General features: G+C 37.8%; 2 protein-coding genes across 4 annotated transcripts; both read right to left on the bottom strand.

The window, feature by feature from the left end:
* Positions 1-592: 592 nt before the first annotated feature.
* LOC107227165 (juvenile hormone epoxide hydrolase 1) lies at positions 593-3,296 on the bottom strand. Of its 2 annotated transcripts, none has more exons than XM_015668221.2 (8): positions 3,110-3,296; positions 2,743-2,857; positions 2,125-2,317; positions 1,800-2,038; positions 1,600-1,715; positions 1,328-1,527; positions 990-1,224; positions 593-904 (listed from the first exon to the last, which is right to left on the bottom strand). In XM_015668221.2, exons 1-8 carry the CDS (start codon positions 3,166-3,168, stop codon positions 667-669), a joined length of 1,395 nt encoding a protein of 464 aa, XP_015523707.1. In that variant the 5' UTR covers positions 3,169-3,296; the 3' UTR covers positions 593-666. The 2 variants fall into 2 exon arrangements, with proteins under 2 accessions (XP_015523707.1, XP_046589308.1); XM_046733352.1 differs by lacking the exon at positions 3,110-3,296 and adding an exon at positions 2,399-2,523.
* Positions 3,297-8,118: 4,822 nt separating this feature from the next.
* On the bottom strand, positions 8,119-18,701 carry LOC107227163 (juvenile hormone epoxide hydrolase 1). 2 transcript variants are annotated; one of them, XM_015668219.2, is made up of 6 exons: positions 18,441-18,701; positions 12,348-12,540; positions 11,079-11,427; positions 9,519-9,718; positions 8,664-8,898; positions 8,119-8,438 (listed from the first exon to the last, which is right to left on the bottom strand). In XM_015668219.2, the coding sequence occupies exons 1-6, from the start codon at positions 18,615-18,617 to the stop codon at positions 8,186-8,188; spliced, it is 1,407 nt and encodes a 468-aa protein (XP_015523705.1). In that variant the 5' UTR covers positions 18,618-18,701; the 3' UTR covers positions 8,119-8,185. The 2 variants fall into 2 exon arrangements, with proteins under 2 accessions (XP_015523705.1, XP_046589306.1); XM_046733350.1 differs by lacking the exon at positions 18,441-18,701 and adding an exon at positions 18,074-18,213.
* Between the last annotated feature and the right edge of the window lie 1,511 nt (positions 18,702-20,212).

The raw sequence follows: 20,212 nt of genomic DNA, 5'->3' as shown, positions 1-20,212 counted from the left end.
ACACTCGGCAACACTGTTTTTATCCACGGTGGCACCCGAGTATGTCGCGTGAGATAAGATCCTGTAAGGCTTAAAAGTCTAGCATTTCCATTGAAATTAAGTTCAGCGATTGATAAAATATACATCTGGATGTAATTAGAAAATCACCCTATAGTATGTTTGTGCCGTCCATCAGTTTAATGCAGATATTAATATGCTCTGTGCAATACATTTTACTTCCTCGGTACTTGCTTTTTTATGCGTGTATAAATAATGAGAACCATACTGCACCGACGCTGTAATTACTACCCTTTGACTAATCTTCAAATCGTTACGCCTCCGCAGTCTTCGGTAAAATTTAAATCTATCGACCGACAGCAGTTTGAATGCGATAAATTGAAAAAATAAGCTAGCACAATTCAAATCACAATTCCGTACATCTATATATCTTCTTTTTTGTCGTATAATTTGGTAAGCAATCGGAATCCGATCTCGTTTAATTTAAGGATCTGCGGTGTAGCTTGTTTAAAAGATGCGCCATGATAAAGTATGGCTTTCCGTCCATGATGACAATAAATAGGTACCTGACTGATAAAAATAAAAAATACACAACTGTAGCTACATTGTAATTATATAAATCGAAATATACCATCAAGTACAAAATCGTATTTTTAACAAATATATTGTTCACAGCTCGGTGGATGTGGCAGTTTGTTTAGTCTTCTTTTTTTTCTCCACCAGGCCAACGAAAGACCACACATCATCAGCGAGCAGTTGAGGTTCCTCGAAAATGGCAAAGTGGCCACCGCGGGGCATGTGATTCACTTGAACCAAATCCGAGTATCTTAATCGTAGCAGTGACTCCGGCTGATATGAAATTTCATGGGGAAAAATGGCGCAACCTGTTGGCACTCGTAGGTTAGCTCTGTAATGAGAAATATCGACGGTTACATGACACCTCTCGTTACTTATACCATCTTGTGTGTGTAACGTGTCGTTTCGTCACTCACGAGTCTAATTTCAAGCTTTGTTGAGCCGAGTTAAAACTCTCAGAGTACAGGCGCATGCTGGTCGTGATTGAGTTGGTCACCCAGTATAACATCAGGTTGTCCAAAAGCTCGTCGATGGTGAATTTTTCGAGCAATTTGCCGTCTTCACTGAATCTGTACTCCGGATTTGTCCAGGTACTGAATTTCTCCAAAATGTAGGCAGCTAGTCCGGCTGGAGAGTCACTAAGTGCGACGCCTGTGAAAAATGCGTCATAAGTCAGAAAGAATTAAATCAATTTAAATTTACCGTGAGCTCATATATTTCGTGGTTAAAGTGTTAGATTTAACAATTCTTTTACCGACAGTGTCGGGTTTGGTTGACTGTATATGAAGATATCCCATCTCCTCGACAAGACGTGACCAATGGTAACTCAGAGGGTACATTTTGGACCAGTGTTCATCGCTGACAATCAGCGACGGGATGTAGGAGCCAAGAATGCTCCAAAAGGTGGAGGAAACTGTTCTTGAGCTGCACAAGTTCAGGTGTGCTCCGAGAACACTGAAATAGAAATTTTACGCAGGCATTTATAGCATCAGCCAAATTGTCGAAGAAATTAGTTCGGATACCCACTTTGTGGGGCGGAGGATGCCAATGTTCGTCGTGATAAGGCTTCCCCAATCCCCCCCTTGAGTGTAGAATTTTTCAAATCCCAATCGGTTCATCAGATTCGTCATCAACACCGCCACCTATACATTGAGAACGAGGATCATCAAAGCGAATAACCTTCGTACCCAACAAAAGATTACGTGCTTTTGGAAGTTCCGCAGTACCTGAGCACTGCCTAATCCCGGCCGAACCGCACTGTCGGAAAATCCGTATCCCGGAAGTGACGGCACGACTAGTTCAAAAACAAAGTCTTGATCGGGACGTGGCGTGGAAAGCAAAGGAATGGCCTTTTGGAATTCGACGACGGATCCTGGCCAACCGTGAAGCAACAGCAAAGGCAGTACTCGAACTGGTCTATCCTTAGGAACTGTGGGCTTAACGTGATAAAAATGGATGTCCAAACCTGTTGAGAATTTTTGGAACATTATGATGCTCGATAGTTCATGAGACGTTTCGGATGTTCATTGCGTCGTCGAGATCGCCGGGTACCTTGAATATTCGTTTTAAACTGGGGGTATTTATTCAGGAGCGCTTGGCGTTCCGTCCAGTTGTATTTTTCCCTCCAATATTCCAGTACCGTTTGAAGGTACCCGGTGTTCACTCCGTAAGTCCATGCTGCACCTTCCAGTGGCTTTGTTAAGGATCGGGTTCGACTGAGGCGTGTTTTTAGATCATCAATAACCTGTGCAAAGAGTTTATGTTATCAACTTCAAATAAACGTGGCATGTCACCTCGGTGACAAATTAGGGAAGTATATAAATACCATTGAAAACGAATCCAGGGATTTTACATAAGGACCGTATATTCCTCAAGTCCAACGGTCGCACTTAGTATCAACCGTGGATGCTCATTATCGCATCAACAGTAAAACATGATTGAAGCGTGTTTCTTAAACAATCATGCTGAACGTCAATAGTTATTAAAATTTTCCAACAAATGGAATCTGAGAATGCCACTACTTGTATATGTGAGAAAAAAGTAACAGAATGGAAATGACCAGTGATTGAACATTTGGGTGCGATTCTAACGGAAAGTTTGAACAATTAGTGACGACGTTTCGTGTGCGTCAGCGTTAGAACAAGAAATACTCGCAGTTCATGTACGTACCTGTTTGGGAATGTCAATTTTGAACGGACGGATGCTTTTGTCGACCTCACGAGCTTGTCCTGGTCCCCAGTACTGATCACTTGGTAGGACAGGTAATTCAGGCTGTCCGGTGGATCTAAAATGTTGCATGCTTATTATAAGTTAAAGGATCAAAGTTATGAGTATCATGTAGTGTAGATATTATTGAAATAGATAAAATGTGCACTGCTAGTTCGTCAGTTTTTTTCCGTTAACTGAATCTTGAGAACCAGGGAAGATTGTATCAAGTTCACTAGGGCTATCACAACACATTGTCATTTCAAGTCGACAAGCGATTAAACCTTACGAATTCGCCGAACAAAAACTAAAACTTGTCTCAATTACTTACCCAAAATATTTGGCTATTCCGTAAATAAGGAGTAATGACACGAGCGTCAGTTTCCACATTTTAAGTTCGTGTGAATCTAAGAAACTGACACTTTTGATCAAACACTTCAATGAATTTCGCCGGTACCTACTGACGATTTAGTAGCTCCACGTAGGCCAGACTCAAGCCGACTGAGGAGTATCGCGAATCTCTCGAACTCGTATGTTCCTCCCCCCCCCCCCCCCCCCCCCCCTCCCCAACGCCATTACATGTAATTTTATTTTTATTAGATATGACATAATGCAATGCTTTTGGTCAGATAAAAATTATATCTGAACTGTCATGAACAGTGAGTTATTCAATATTAGAGAAGTGAAGTGTCACCACACATTAGCTATCCATAAACTACGTAGGTAGTTTGGGAGAGGGAGGGGGTTGTTTGATAAAAAGGTACACTAGACTACGGAAGGGGGATGGGTTAAAAATAATCCAAATTGAGCTACGTAGTTTATGGACAACCCTATTAATCTATAATATATTATGGTAATTTACGAGTACGAATCAAAGTAACTAATACGTGGAAAGTAGATTCGACATTTTGATTGGTCAGTTTTGCAAACTCCAGCTTCATTCATTACAGTGAATAAATCTCATGCTTTATTGGTACACTAGGCATATATTCGATTTAATCGATTATTTTTTCCCGATTAATCGAGTATAATCGATTAATCGACTGACTCGATTATTTTTCCTCAAAATACATTTTTTTTTTTTACTCCCATAAATGACGCAGTGCAATATCAATTTACGTAATTAGAGTATCAATTATTATTATTGTCTTACTTACTAAATACCTATTTGATGTAATAAGTGGAAGATAAATGAATGTTTTCACCTGAAATTGATAAATATTTTTAATGAAACTATAAATCATCTAAAAACTTTTCCGCTATTAAGACTACATACTGAAATTTACGAAATTTTTGTATCATATGCGTTGTTTCAAAAAAAATACGAAATAATCGATTCGCGGATTCATTTTTACCGATTCAATCGAGTCGTGTTCGATTATTTTTTTGGACTCGAGTAATCGATGCATCGATTATTTATAGCTTAATATTGGTTATAGGATTGAACATAGTTTATTTGAGACTCTCAGGTGAGCAATGATTAAATTTATTCTTGAAGTTATCACTAATTTAAAATGTGAGACGTTTACTTTGTTCCATACATGATAAATGCCATTTTCTCATTTTTTTACATTTTTATTACGTACATTTTTGCAGTCGCCAGAACTATCTCAACGATACATAGCTCTCCAGAGTTTCAGGATGACTAGAGACAAACATATCTAGATTGTTATCAATTAGTTGAAAGTAGTAATAGTAGGCCGTCGAAAGAAACGGTTTCTGCAAACATTGATTAAACATCCCAAGGGTCAATGTTCGGAAATTATAGGAATTTACAAATAATATATGTTTTATTGACCGAACGTTACATTCAATATTTGTTTTACGTCATGCCTGAGGATCGATGACAATGCAGGTTGTTTATCTTCAATTTTCTGATGTCACGTTGCGGGCTTAAACTGATAAGCAGCACCTTCACAACTCCGATCGAATAAACTGATTTCTAGACCAAGTGTACATAGGTATGTCATACATTGCCATTACGCCGTTTAAAGAAAATGCTCAAAGCGAGTCTTCCAACTTCGAACGTAAGGAAAATTCGTCCGACATTCAAATGAAATCGCTCGAATCTCTCTAATTTTCGCCCGAATTAGTTCATCCCAAAAATATCAATGCGGATAGCGAATATGTTTAACAAGTACTGCTAACCGAAGTCGGATGCAGATTTGATGCAACGTATGTGTCCAAAATAGTAGACATGCTGTGCTAAATATGTGCTCGATTTACTCTACTCAATAAATCAATAACGCTTTTCATCGGTCCATTTCTTTTTTTTTTTAGTACAGTAGAGATAAATGTTTATAAGACACGGAATGCTTTGACAACAGCGAAATGTCAGCAAAGAAATCATAAGAGATTGCAACAATGTATTGATCAGTACTAAAAATATCAAACGCAATTTCAGAGCTCAAGGGTTATCTGGATACCGATTACTGGAATCAGGGTCGGCGACTTGAGCAATCTCAGGGTGCGGAGTTCTTTCGGACGATCGAAGTTGCGAATGGGGAAGATTCGATAAATACCGCGTTTTTGTTTTGAGTAAAAAATTTGAAATGAGAAGATAAGTCTGATAATTTTTATATTACGCTAGTATACGTGTATGGAGAAAAAATTTCAACCATTTGCAATAAAAGTGTACGCACAAGAAACTCAATCTTCCGCGAAAAGTTTATTCAAGGTTCACATTTTTTTTCAATACACATATGTATTGTCAAAATTTGAAAACCTGGGGAAAAGTTGTTTTTATTTGATTTAATTCAGGCATGTAAAGAAAGAAAGTCCGAATTACGTTTAAATTTCATCGGTCATCCGATGAAATTTTATTCTGTAAGATAGAAATTAGAATGACAAGTATACGAGTATCGTCGGTCGGTTATTCGGATGTTCACATAAATCTAGCTTTAAAATTCAAAATTTGAAACAATATTTCAAGGTTTGAAATTCACACGCAGTGAATAATTAGGTTGTGGAGTTTTCCACACGCTTCACATAAAAGTCGCCGGCGCTACTGGTATGAAAATCTCGGTAATAAAAATCTTCACGAAAACAAATCTTTTCTTGGTGAAAAAGAGAAATTGAAGTTTGCTTTTTTAAAATAAAAAATTTCCCGCGTATCGATATTATCCATACTTGTCGTAATTTCGTGTATGGAGAGTTCCACGCCGTCCAGATAAAAGTCGTCAAGCCTGGCTGGAATATTTAACGGTCTTTGAATGATAGCGATAGAAAGCGCGTGTTTTGCTCGAACTTTGTTAACTGTTAGCCATGAGTAAAACCTCGTAACGCACAACATGCAGTCTGTAATAAGCAGAAAGCCACGTAGCTGTAATTACACAAATTACGGAATCCCACGGCGATTGCATAGAACAATACTGACAGTTTGTTGTCGGATTTTTAGAGTCTCAGCTCTATATGCATCAGCTTCTACGGCTTCTGCCTAGGTGGACCGGAAGTTACGCGGATTTACAAATAGCGAGAATTACTGAGGGAGGGAAACTTGAAGAACATTATAAACGGGTGATTGATACACTGAGAAAATATTTAATTGTCACGATTTTGTAAGAATATTATGTGTGTATGTATGTACATTACGTAAGGCATTACGATAATCCAGCAAATGCTGCAGATATTATAATATTAAACCGCGTTTGTTCCTGGAGATAATTATGCACTGCAATTTATCAAGTTTTTTATTTTCTTGCTCTTGACCTTCGTAATTCACGTTGTTGCGAAAGTGAGACGACGTATTATACATCATAATTATATAAATAGTTAATTCTTAAATATTAAATAAGGTAGTTGGAGTTCGTAACGTTGATGCAACGATGTTGTTTCGGGAAAAATCGTTTTTTTGCAACTTAGTGATTGTCTGAATTTCGGTAAACCTTCATTCTTTGCTTGTGTTTCGTTATGTCAACGTTACTGACTTCAACCTTGTAATATTCAACCCTATGTAATAATCAGTTTTAACCTATACACTGCAAATTCAGTCGTCTGAAAAATAAATTAAATGTTATTTTCGATGATATAATTAATCGTATTCACAGTGAGAAAAATGTCAAATGCGATTTCGCCGGTTTTTACACTATCACATTACAATCAATGGATGAAACATGTATTATGAATAATAGTAATAAAGAGGGAGAAATTCACTTCACTAAAAGTGATATCAAATATATATATATTACAAGTATAAGTGCAGCATATTTGCCAGCATAATTAAGGAGCATGTAAATATCTGATCTCTTTTCGCGTCAATTGTCGAAAAAAGTTCCGACAGGACTTGAGTACTACTTCAAAACAGTTTACTGGTACATATTGCAAATGCGATAAGGTAAGATCTGTGAAAAATCATTTCTCATAGTTAGATATCTTGAATATTTTCTAAGGAGCATGTTGTCATGATTAGGAAATTACAATTCAAGTTAAAGGCTCCAAGAAGAATTATTTTTGCACCTGAGTTTACATTTTTATGAAAATTTTAGGACAAAGTTGTTTTTCTCAACGTGCTCTACAATAAAATAACTCTGGTCATATCATGCTGCATACAAGTGTTACAAAAAATATTTCAAGAATTTCCGTGTACGGTCCGATTCAAGAATTGGTATTAATTGACCAAACGTACATCACGTTAATTAAACATCGATGAATCGAAATGCGTAGTAAAAAGTTCATATAAACTGAAAATTTTTATTAACTAACGATGACACACTTTGAAAGATATTTTGATACTTAGGTAGTGAATTGAAAACGAAATGTTCCCGAATTGGCGGAAATAATTTCGAGTTTCATTTCATTATATTAGCCGTACGTTGTAAACGCAATTGCGAGTTCCAAACTGAATTTATATATACTTGATTATCCCTGAAACGCGCAAAGATATTTTTGCGAATTGGCAAAAGTAAGCCCTGATCGGAAAATTGCGCGTTAGAGGTTGAACCTGATCGTATAATAATTCAGAACCAGAGAAAGTTAGTGAAAAATTTTATCAAAACTCGGTGATATTGAAGACGGTCGGTACTTACACCGCCTTAAAACTAGAATCGATCGGCAGATCCGACGTACAGAATGGACCAGACAGCATCGAAGATTGCGTGTGATAGGGTGTTGGATGAAACTCACAACGACTTTGAAAGGCGGGTATAGTGCCTATTTTTATCGCGCAGGCCGCAATCTGTTTCCATCAGCAGACATACGTAAACACACACTCGCGTTGCACCGGAGCTTGCGCGTGAGGTGATCTTTGGTTATAACAAGTGCCGGTTACTTCCACCGATCTACATCGATGGGTACACCGCGTGATAAACGAGGTGACAAGGTTCATTGGTAGAAAAAAAAAAAAACACTTCCAAGAAAATTTATTCAGTAAAAAATCACCATGGAACTTCTTATCGATCACATGAAAAAATTATGCCGACTTCTTGCTCGCCTTGCTCGCCTTGCTAGCCTGGCTTTGCTTTCTGCCGGCTTCCATGATCCCGATCGATGTCCAAATCTCGTCCGCGAGGAGCTGCGGTTCCTCAAAAGCAGCAAAGTGTCCACCGCGTGGCATTTTCCTCGCACGTATCAGCTTCTTGAAACGCGCGCTCAGCAACGACGGCGGTTGATACGATATTTCGTGAGGAAACTGCGCACATGCACTCGGCACATCGATCGGTACGCTGAGTGATAAAATCGACAATTAGATCAAACATTTTCGTCGCCCGATCAATCAAGGAAATTTTCATCCGTATAGAAATCTACAAGAGTGGCAGTAACTTGGAGACTTTAGACGAAATCGCGTGAAACTCGAGTCGAGAAAAATTGAGCAAATTTGCGCAACGTTGCAAGTTTTTAGACCATATCGCGCGGAACTTGACAACAAATTTTGCAACTCGACTACTCACTATTCCATTCCCAGTGCCATGTGCGCTGCACTGAAGTGTTCCGCGTATAACCGCATCGCGGTTGTCATCGAATTTGGGATCCAGTAGAGCATCACGTTGTCCAGGAGTTCATCAGCCGAGTACTTGTCGAGTAATCCGCCGTTATCCTTGAATCTTAATTCAGGGTTTGTACCGGTTGAGAACTTCTCCAGTATGTAAGCGGCCAGTCCAGCCGGCGAATCAGTCAGGGCGACCCCTAGACGAATGATTCAAATTTCAATCACGAGTCAGACTAGATTCAGGGTATTTTTCGGTTAATTTAAAAAAAACTTGGGATAATCTTTAGCACAAAGTTGAATACATTACTTAATTCCTTTCAGTTGTTTGAAATAATCGTAGGTAAGGTTAGCGATTAAAAAAATTCAAGTTTGACTAGACTATAATTTCACAGTACGAATTGAATATGGCTCGTGAAATATCTTGAAAAAATTCGGTCTTTCACAGTTACGAGGATGTTTGTACTACCGTTCGCTCTGATCTTTCACGACATTAAATAGAGTTTTGAAAAATGAAGAAGCGTCAACATCACTTGTCAGGTTTTCCATAACATTTCAACTTTCATGAACACCCTTTACGTAACGTTGCAGTCGTTTAGCGATAACTTTACAGCGACAAAAATTACAGAGTTTTCAACAACAGAGGTCATCGAACGCGTCGTTCAGAATTTTACCGTACGCATAAGTAAGATATTTCTACGTGCGTACTATGTAAGCAAACAAAATTCAAAAAAACTTGCACTGATAAATAAATATGTCGCTGGCTCTACGATTCGAAACTTTAAAAAACAAATCACAATAATTGAAGCATAACTCTTACCCAAAGTGTCGGGTTTGGTAGCCTGGATGTGAAGATATCCAGACTCTTCGAGTCTCCGGGACCATTTTTCGCTCAACGGGTACATGAGGTGATAGTCCTCCTCAGGAATGAGCATTGATGGCCAGAAACTGTATATATACGTGGTCAAGAAGGTCTGAGGCTGCATGACAATGCACATGTTTGAATGCATGCCGAGGACGCTGAAACGATTTTGACACAGTGCGTCATAAAAATGTATAATTGTCGGTAAAACGAGCGAGTAACGTTTGTTACTTCACCCAACGATTGCTGGTTGGGCTTACGCTGCGTTTGGTCGGTAACATTACGGAGTCCAACCCTCGTTACTTTACAACCCGCCGTAAAACAAACGATTATACTTATTATAAGTATCGCCTATATCAATCAAGTTTGCAACTTCTGCCTAATGTTAATTGAAAAAATTTCTCCGGCAAATATATCACTTCAGTTTATCGCCAAGAAATGCGTTGGATTGCTAAATTTCTCGATTGTTCCAAATTTTACAGATTCAACATAATGGTGAATTTCCAGATGCATTTTGTGTCTGTTGAAATTGAATCGATGGTTACAAATTGTATTGAACGTACTGTGTAGTCTTTTTACTCCAAGTATAATGCAGTCCCACTTTTCATTCTTAATGAAATGATAATAATTATTTTTGAACATAGTGTTCTAGTTTGAAGTAGAATAAATAAAAGAACAATTTTTCAACCGTAGAAAATCTCGCTGTAGATTATGGCCCCCTGCCTATATACACATATATACCATTTTCATTCGTTAATCTTTCGGATAAATAAACTTGCCAACGTTAGTATGGAATTTTTCAAGCGTGTAACATAAAAAGGCTACAGTCCGAAGATAGTTTTGCGTAAATAATGTGTATATATACATATATCTGAGTAATCAATGCGGATATACACGCGCAAAATGTGTGTATAAATATCCACCACACGATCGTTGTACGTATAACGTACAAGCGAACGAATCGCAGATCAGATCCATACACCGTATAGATAGATGATTCCAATTAACTTTTAATATTTCCCATTACTCGCTTATTTCATCTCTCTGCACTTTTATTTTTCAGGATGTTCTTCAGCCGTAAAATAGGTTTTTTTTTTTTTTGTAATTCAGTCGGTTCGAAAAACAATTTAGTCTAAACACGCCAGAAAATGTCTTCAACTAAACAACGATGATCAAATTCCCAAAAAATCACAGCAAGAATACCACGAGTGTAATCACTAAAATCATTGCGAAAAATTCAAAAAAAAAAAAATGGTAGGAATTTGCGTCGAAGTTACAAAGCATTCAAAATACCGCGGGTGTACTTATGGGGAAAAGCTTCTTCGAATGCAGGAGAATGAATTTCGAATTGGATTTACTCTCACAGAACTGTTCAAAACTTACGAATCTTTAAAATCAACTTTTCGTTGCTAAAACTATTCAACGACAATTTGATTTTTTTTTTCTGCGATTCCTGTATCGTATTCAGCGAAGGTGTGATTTTAATACATAGTAGTGAATAATTTGAGGTATAGTTACTGTTGTGGGAACATGGAGGCAAGGTTGGCAGTGATAATAGCTCCCCAATCTCCGCCCTGAGTGTAGAATTTTTTGAAACCAAGTCTGAGCATCAGATTCTTCAAAATAACGGCCATTTGCGCCGAGCCCAAACCGGGTTTCGTTGTTCCAGATGAGAAGCCATAGCCAGGGAGTGACGGGACGATTACTTCAAACACGAAGTCGAACTCATCGCGAGGGGTCGTCAGCATTGGTATGATTTTGTACATTTCAATCACAGAACCGGGCCATCCGTGCTGAATGAGCAGAGGCAGAACTTTCTTGCCACCTGCATTATTCGGTTTTACGTGCAGAAAGTGAATGTCCAGACCTACAAAGGGAGTAAAGGGGATCAATTTCGCAAAAATGGGAGAAAAAGTTTCCTAGAGTTTTAAGTTTAGTACAAAGCTGCAGTGTTGTCCGTTATATAGATAATTTTTCCCTAAGATAATCATCTAAGACAAATTCACATCATCTTTTATCTTATATATAAATATAATAACGTGAGTGAGTTGATCTTTCATCTTCATAAATCTAGATAAATCCAATATACGTTTTCATCTTTTCGTATGGAACGTGTACAGATAAGATAAATTGATTTCTAAAACATAGGCAAAGCCATTCAGAATCAAGACTCTGATACCATCTTGCAAAAATAAGTCATTCAAAAAAAAAAAAGGCCAGAAACTCTTCACAATCCACAACTGATGTTCGAGCCAACCAAAAATTTTTATACGGTTTCTACGAAAGAAATATCTTGTTATTTCAACTAAATCTGACTGGATTTCACCAAAAATTTTTCGTTGTTTCAAAAAATCTACACCACATTCCGTGCCTCAACAAAAAATCATTAGATCATAAAATTGATCTCTGCACATCTTTGTCGGGTTACTATTGTCAGGTGATAACGAACGTTTGAATACAAATACGACGTTTTTTACAGATTCCTTAGAAAACCCCCTATAAATAAATATTCCTTAAAATTCGAGCACGAAAAAAGTGCGTTACGTAATAATCGATTTGATGTAAAAAAATACGATCCAAACCGCATTCGTTGAATGATAAAAGCAAACACACACGCGTCTGAGCATTCAGTGGGTTTCTTTTCGGACTTTGACCAGTTGACATGATTATGCTTCCTATCAAAATAAGCAATGTCATTATACCGTTCGGTCAGCACTTCAAGATACGTAGTTCGTACAGTGTAGCTTTGATTAGATAATTAAAAGATTTACTATCTCGTATGTTTACCTTGAATGTTTGTTACGAACTGTGGATACTTGTTCAGGTATTCTTGTCGCTCAGTAAAGTTGTACTTGTTCATCCAGTGGTCAATAATGGTTGGCACAAAGCCACCGTTCACGCCGTAAGTCCATCCCGTACCTTCCAGAGCCGGCTTCAAGTTCCGCGTGTTCTTTAGGCGTGCTTTCAGGTCGTTTATGTCCTGCGCACAGATCAGTGATACTTGTCAGTATTACAACGCCATGACTACACGACTATCGGCGCTTATTTCGATCAATGACGTCCTTTCTCAGTCTCTCCCTCTCTCTCTCTCTCTCTCTCTCTCTCTTTCCTCTCTTTTGCATTATCTTCGCAACAAACTTCACCGATTACTAACCTCCAGCTCAGACATCGTCACTGTATCCATTCGCTCTCTCGTATGACAATGAGATTAAGTCTCAATCGCAGATGTGGTTGAAATTCGAGTATAAAACGTTATTCAGAATCTATTCGCTCGTTTTTGCGTTTGTATTATTGTATTAGAGGTTGTGAGAAGGGACGGAGACGAGGAGTTCCTACCCAGACCCTGCTTTCAATCTGTCCTCAAGCGTACTGTTTTATAAAGATGTATTGCATTTTATATAATTGTAATTCCCATGAATTACCGAGAAAGTCGGGAACCGGCACAGTTTGTTGTTAAAGTTAATGTTACGTACGGTAAAGCTGCAAGTTTCTTACATCTTAGATCAACGGTCCGATTTACCATGGAGAATTGGGCTACAGATTTGAAAATGGTACAGTAACGTCAACAACAAAAACTTGCCACTTCTTAAAACGGTAAGTGCAACGGTAATTCTTTTCCCCGTGTCTGATCGAAAAATAATTCTCCCAAAGTTTTAGAAGATGCGAATAAATCTTAACCTACTAAATTCAATGGATAAGCAACGTCCCTGTAAACGTGAAAAAATGATACATCATACATTTTAACTGATGAAGCCTGGCTGTGAACAGTTAAACTCTAAATATGTGGCATATATTGAACAGTCTTTGTCACATAAAAAAAAAAAATTGTGCCCAATTTTAAGGATCGATTTTTCACTTCGTTCGTAAATTCATTGGTCATAAATCGCCTGAAACGGATTTATTACCGCAGTAGAGGTTTTCTGATAATTATAAGCGAATCATAAGTTTATAGTTCACACTATATCACAGTAATTAATGATGACCTTTGTTTAATTCACTGACAACACGCGGCTAAAGAGGTTGATCCGTATGGGACTACGGATAGGGAATTCATTTGCGAACAGAATAAGCTGTACTTCGTTATACAATTAGATGAACCAGATACACTTAACCAGACTTGTTTCGACCGAGCGTTCGAAAACAATACAAGAGAATTTGGATAAATGAAATCCAGGGATAATCCGAACAGCATGCATTGTATGATATATTGTTAAATGTGAAAAACAGTTGTTAATGACTGTGCAAGTATCCATCACAGTTCTTATAAATAAAAAAGCATTATTTACAACCATTGCATGGTCATTATATCACCCCAGAGAAATACAAAACTCTCACTTTCCAACCGGTTCAAAAAAGTCTCAGAGTTTTGGTCAGAATGTACTTCTTTATATGTACCACAGATTTTTTGAGTATGCATGTAGTCAGATTGAATAGATTATTGCGAGGATTGTTGATAGTGAAATTTCTTTTCCGAAGCAAAAAAAAAAAAAAATATATAAAAAATAATAATATTTCGCAACAAGCCAGGTTAATTTGCATTCCGGATGAAATTGCAATTGAACGATGGTGGATCAAGAAGTTACGGAATATGCTTTGAATATTTTAGATGAAGTGTGAGACACCGATTTACAAGAAATCAAACGGCAACATGTCAAAAAAAAAAAAATAAAAAATAAAAAATCAAGAGGCGAATGCACAAAAAAAGACACTTTTTAAAAATCAGGACTGTATCAATTTTTTATATTTTTAATAAAAATTTTGAGGTGATACTCCGCAGATGTAATAATTCTTGGGGAAAGAATAGCACCGTACTTCGCAATAATGACGCTTGCTTCAAATGATTAACGGTCTGTAACTACAAGGGATATTTCAAATGCCGGACTGTACGTGACGATTGAAAGTCCCGTTCACAGCCAAGAACCATTAGATATTTAGGCCGAAAATTGATCGACGGGTCGATTCTGCCTAGTGTGACTACCGAGGGTTAATCGAGTTCATGTTGTATATTCATAAAACCACGTCACTGATCTGAAATATTTATAATTCAGTGGTTCTCGGTCAGTTATTTTTTGTTTGCCTGCGACTGCAGTTTTCAGGGAAAGTTGAAAAATATCCCGGCATTGTCACTTGGAGCGCGAGAGTTTCCGGTCTGAAAATGAACAGAGGTCCTATGTTCTGCAATAACGAGATAAGAAGAAATTACAAAAGAATCATTCTGTCAGAGCGCGCGTTAAAGATAACACCGTACATTTTGTATTATTATACTTTCGAAATGATAGAATCTTACAAATAGTGCAGCAAGAGTTATTTGTTATTCCGTTATTCTTACAGACAATTCACGATGTGACAAATAGTCGTAGACATTTATTTCAATTGTTGAAAAATTATAATTCCAACAATAAAAACAAGTGTAAAAATCAACTGGTTTGAATTGGAGTATAAATCAAGTGACAAATTGGGTCGCAATGATTTCAGAGATGAATATATTAGTTTTACTCAAAACAATTAGCTGTAACTATGCAAAATCGAATGTTTTGTACTTGTGTCAATCCAATTTTGGAGCGCACGCGAGAAGAATGAAAATGAATGAGTATGTATTCCATAAATGTTGATCACAACCATTTGATACGTTCTATCGTAAACCGGAAAAAGAACGTTCTCCGAAAATAGGCACACCGATTTTTCAGACGACATTTGTTCAAACTTGTTTTTTACACATTGTTACATTGATTTATGTTAATACAATTGAAGCTAATTTTAAATAATTCGATCGACATCATTTTTCCTCTTGAACGAGGAATGCTGTAATATATTTTCTCAGCGACTCTGAAGATACGTTAAAAAAAACATTATGTGTGTTCTTTGCAGCATCATAAATGTGAATTTATTCATTAACCGGTTGATGCGAAAACGACTTCACTTAATGCGATAAAAAATCTCTGATAAAAAGTATATGTTTTATCATTGATCTGGCTACGAATATCGTTACGCTTTGCAACATTGAACAGAATCTAATCTGCGATGAATACCAACACGGAATTATATTTAAATACTCTCAAGACGATCTAGCTCGAGTGGATATACGTATAACTACTGAGAGTGATTATTCCACTTATAGGCGAAAACAGCGTAACGATATTGACGACGAGCAAACTTCATTCCGAACCCGGAAGCATAGTTTTGGCTAAGAAGCACAGATTGAATTAACGATTTATAATCATTAGTACTGGCTCACGACAACAAGAAAATTTTTATGTTTCCCGGCAGTTATTTTTTCTAAGCTAGTGATTTTTCTCACTTTCTATCTTGGTTTAAAAATTTTCTTTTCTCAACAAAGAATTTGTGAGAAAACTTTGAAGCCAATCGATCAGGGCTGTTATTCAAAAATTGTGTTTGTATTTTTCGGAGCAGGAAAATCAAACCCGTGGTCCAAAAAATCTAAAGTTCAATGAAACATGATTTTTTTGCACACCCCGCACGATACTTAAAAATAAATCAAATCGCTCATGGTAGGGATCAGACGTAGGACGGTTTAAAATGGAATTAATGCTCCATGTATTATCCACGGCGTGCAATCGCGCTACTACTGCATACGAAGAGTAATATGTCGCGTTTTATGAAAATTCCAGCTCCCATATAAATTAGAAATTACCGCATAATGACATCAGAATTATTTCCGACAGAAGAGCGTTATGCCTTTGCGTGCTGGCTGCGATGTCCGTGTTCGTAAATTACAGAGAAACATCTTTACAAACGGAATCAAGAATTTTGAAACGCACCTGTAAGAGAGACTCACTTGCCTCTTGTCATCAAAAGTAAAACAAAAGTCACCTTTGTACTAGCTCAATATGGAATAAAGAGGATTGTTTGCTGTTGAAATCTACTCCGGTACGACAAACCAAATAATTGGGTTGAACTTGGTTATGTTAATGTAATCACTAAATCTTTTAAGCCGCTGTTACACAGTTGTACAATTGTTAGTAAAGACCGTTGAGACTTGAAGCGTGACGTGCGACGAAACAGACTAATTTAAAAAAATTAATTTAGGAAGAAATACGGCTGCAACATTAATAATTTTTTGATATCAACTCATTCACACGTTAAGGAGTGTGTTTATACACAAATTTTTATTCGAGATACCAGTGCTTAAACTTCAAGTGCGTTTTTCTCGAAACTTTGTTTTTCAAAACGGTGTACACGATACCTCAGGCTGTAATCGATGAATCGACTTGAAATTTGGTACACGTATATAAAGGAATGATACTTTTCGGCTGATGAACAATTTCATCGTTTTCATTTTTCGTTCGATAATTATTAATCGTAATAAAATGTATTCCTGAGTCGAGAGCTTCGAAAAACTTCACGAGCTAATACAATGTAGTTGATGAGCTTTTTTTGCCGGATTAATGATACTTGCGATATCACGTACATCGACTGACCACATCTTTATCAAAATGAACTTTTTTCCAATCAAATTTTTTGAACACACTGCTTAACGTATACGTTAGGGTGTTTCAGAAGAAATAATTTACGATTTTCCATCATTGCACCCCCCAAAAAGTTTGTTTAGCTTAAAAGAAAGCTTCTGGCGAAAGATGAGCGCTCTACGTTACGTGGAAGATCACGACGAGTCGATTTTTCACTTTTATACATATTTTTAAATTAACGCAGATTCGTGAATAAAATCTTTTTTATCGCTTACATCAATCATAATATCAATTTACGTCACTAAGCAGATCCGTAATTATAATATTAAATTAGAAAATTAGCTTGTTTCGACGCTCGTCACAATAGAGTAACCCTAAAAGTGGGGTATGCCTGGTGTAATATGCTTGTTTGTCAATATTTCACGACATAGATGCTCTGAAATTGATTTTGGTTACCTGTAACCAAGTACTTCAGCATGTCAAAATACTGACCGCGTAAGCAAATCATAATTTACACTTTTTTCCCCCCACCGACACATGAAACTATTTTAAACTTTGCGAACCGCTATGGTGTTTTCTATTTTGCTTGCAGTACGAACAATGAATAAAGTTTGCAAAATTAACGGAAAATAGGATAAATCTAGGAATCAAATGTTACGAGTAGCGTGCCGTAACCTCAATTATAAGTGAAAACCTTTCACGTTAATTTCCCGAACTCCTTTTCAGGGATCGCACAATCAAAATCTCAAGCACAGTGATTCGCCATATTTCAAACTGCTTCACTACACTGAGGATAAAAAAGCGTGAAATACGAATTTCTCGCTCCGTTGGCATTTCCAAAAGCATTCAGACATCCCCTCAAATTGCGTTTGCGACACAAAAGTGTCTAATTATCCGGCGGCGAATAATTTCCCACATCGAATGTGCATGCGGTGTAAAAACGACGCAATGCATTACGCAGCGGTTCGCGTACAGTCGAGAAAAAAGTACCGTGAAAATGCTCACTCGACTTGATATGCGCCGCAGGGACACTCACAACGAGTAATTCGACTGACAATTATCTCGAGATTATTTCTATTTCTGTACCTTGTCACGTGACTTTCGTTGATTACCAATCATTTCCTAGCAATACCAGGCAATTTTCACTGATTTCTTGTCAATTGTACAGAATCCCAGAAAATGTCAACAAATCACTGAATATCGTTTGGAATCCCATGGAAAGTACGTATCAAGAGAGAGATAGCCAACGAAATGCTATGGAATTGAGATAATTTGCGCGACGATTTCTCCGTGTCCGAGAGTAATGTTTCAGTCACTCGAGTTCCATGGATTTACAGTTTCATTTCGAACCGTCGTTCGTCTCTTCCATCGGCGCGCGGCATTCGAGGTGCGCGTATTTCCTGCGTCCTCGGTGTTCCGGCAGGTGCGGTAGTGATCCGTCGACGGAACTCACCTCGTTCGAGAATTTGATCTTGAAGGGTCTGACGGCTTCGTCAACGGGTTTCTCGCTCCCGGGGCCCCACCAGGCGTCGCCGAGCTGCGGGGCCTTCTGGTTACCGCCCCGGTTGAACAGGTAAGACACTCCGAGAATCAGACTCACGCCCAGAACGGCGTACTTAACCAGAGCCATGTCGACGACCACCGAGCTCTGCTGCCAACTTGGTACTGGAGTTTCCGCGCCGCCGGTTGACCCGCAAGCACCGGCGCCGTACGATATCGACGCGGCCAATGAGGACGGGAACGAATGCGATTACACCTCGGATGGGTGAAAGACGAGTTGTGGGACGATTCCTAAGTTTGTTTACTCGATCATGCGCACTTTCGCTGTGTATGTGCTGTCGGGTCCAATGGTCGGGTCGTCGTTGGCTTTCGTCCATGGGTATAAAGTGTTCTTCGTGGATTTTGATGATTTTTCACGAAATTTTTCCAACGAAATTATAGTCCAGCAGATCAGATTTTCGTGGGATATTTTTACTCCAGATAACAACCGAGCGGCAGACATACGGAGTACGAATTCTCCACGGAGTGATACTACTCGAGATGTTGGTCAGGTTTCCGGTTTTGCAAAAAATTCATTCTGCAGAGTGAATGTTGTACCGATGGTATCCCGAAGGATGTTTTGGACAGAAATTTTATTCCATAAATACGACAGTTTTACGGAACAAATATTCTACCCTGCGCAATTTCACAAAGAATATTGCGTACGAAATATTGGACATAATACTTGCTGCAGAAAAATTGTTCTACGTGTCAGAGATGCATATTATATAAATTCACCATCAGGTTGATTTTACATATGCAGTTCTACAAATATTAAACGAGTGAACGAATGATTTCCAACAAAATAACATTCCTTTGGGAGATATCTTGTTGGATCCTTTCTACAAGAAAATTAATCTAGATAATTATATTCGACAAAAAAAAATATTTAATGCTAGGCCAATCCTACAAAGATCAGTCCTGCAAAATAACATTTTTACGCAAATTATCCTACGGTAATGAAAAATGAGGATATCTTATGAGGAATATTTTGAGATTTCAAAATTTACCCATTTCGTTTCGACTCGTCTGAGTTTCGCACCCCTCAAGGAATCCCTAATTTGTGCGCACTTGCGCGAAAATAACTATTTTCGGGTTTCTAAATAGTCTCCGAACATATTCCGACCGTTCGGTTGCTCACAAATCCAGTTTTTGACGACCATATATAAATTAGTGTTCCTCATTTGAGATGCCTATACTTGGGGTCGGGGTTGTGAATTTTTTGCGGTTACATACGGGTTACACTGATTGTGAGGAAGATTACATTACTAGAAAATACGAGTGAAATTTAATGGAAGTCGGTATAATAACAATTTAAATATTGTTGAAATCCCAAGAAAATGTCGTACTAGCAATTACTTGGTGTAATCATAGTTATCAATACCACATTTTCTGGTTGTCGCAGTATTGGGGATGTTTGTTCAGTTGACTATACATTTTTTACGTTAAATAAGGGGTAAATTTATTTAGCAGTGCCAACGATCATAACTAATTGGGGAAACAAATAGTGGAGGGTTCCAGCTTATTTAGCGCACCTACTTTTCTGCGCATCTGTCACCGGTTTGGATAGCATACGAGATTTTGGTTCTTGACTGTCCCAAAGCAATTACTAATCTAAATCCAAGGTTTTGATGTTGAATGGTTTGCGTGATATTAGCCTTTCAGGATTGAAAAAAATAGATCTTG

The sequence above is a fragment of the Neodiprion lecontei genome, chromosome 3 (genome assembly GCF_021901455.1).
Source record: "Neodiprion lecontei isolate iyNeoLeco1 chromosome 3, iyNeoLeco1.1, whole genome shotgun sequence".
NCBI lineage: Eukaryota > Metazoa > Arthropoda > Insecta > Hymenoptera > Diprionidae > Neodiprion > Neodiprion lecontei.
This window is presented reverse-complemented; position numbering and strand designations above follow the sequence as displayed.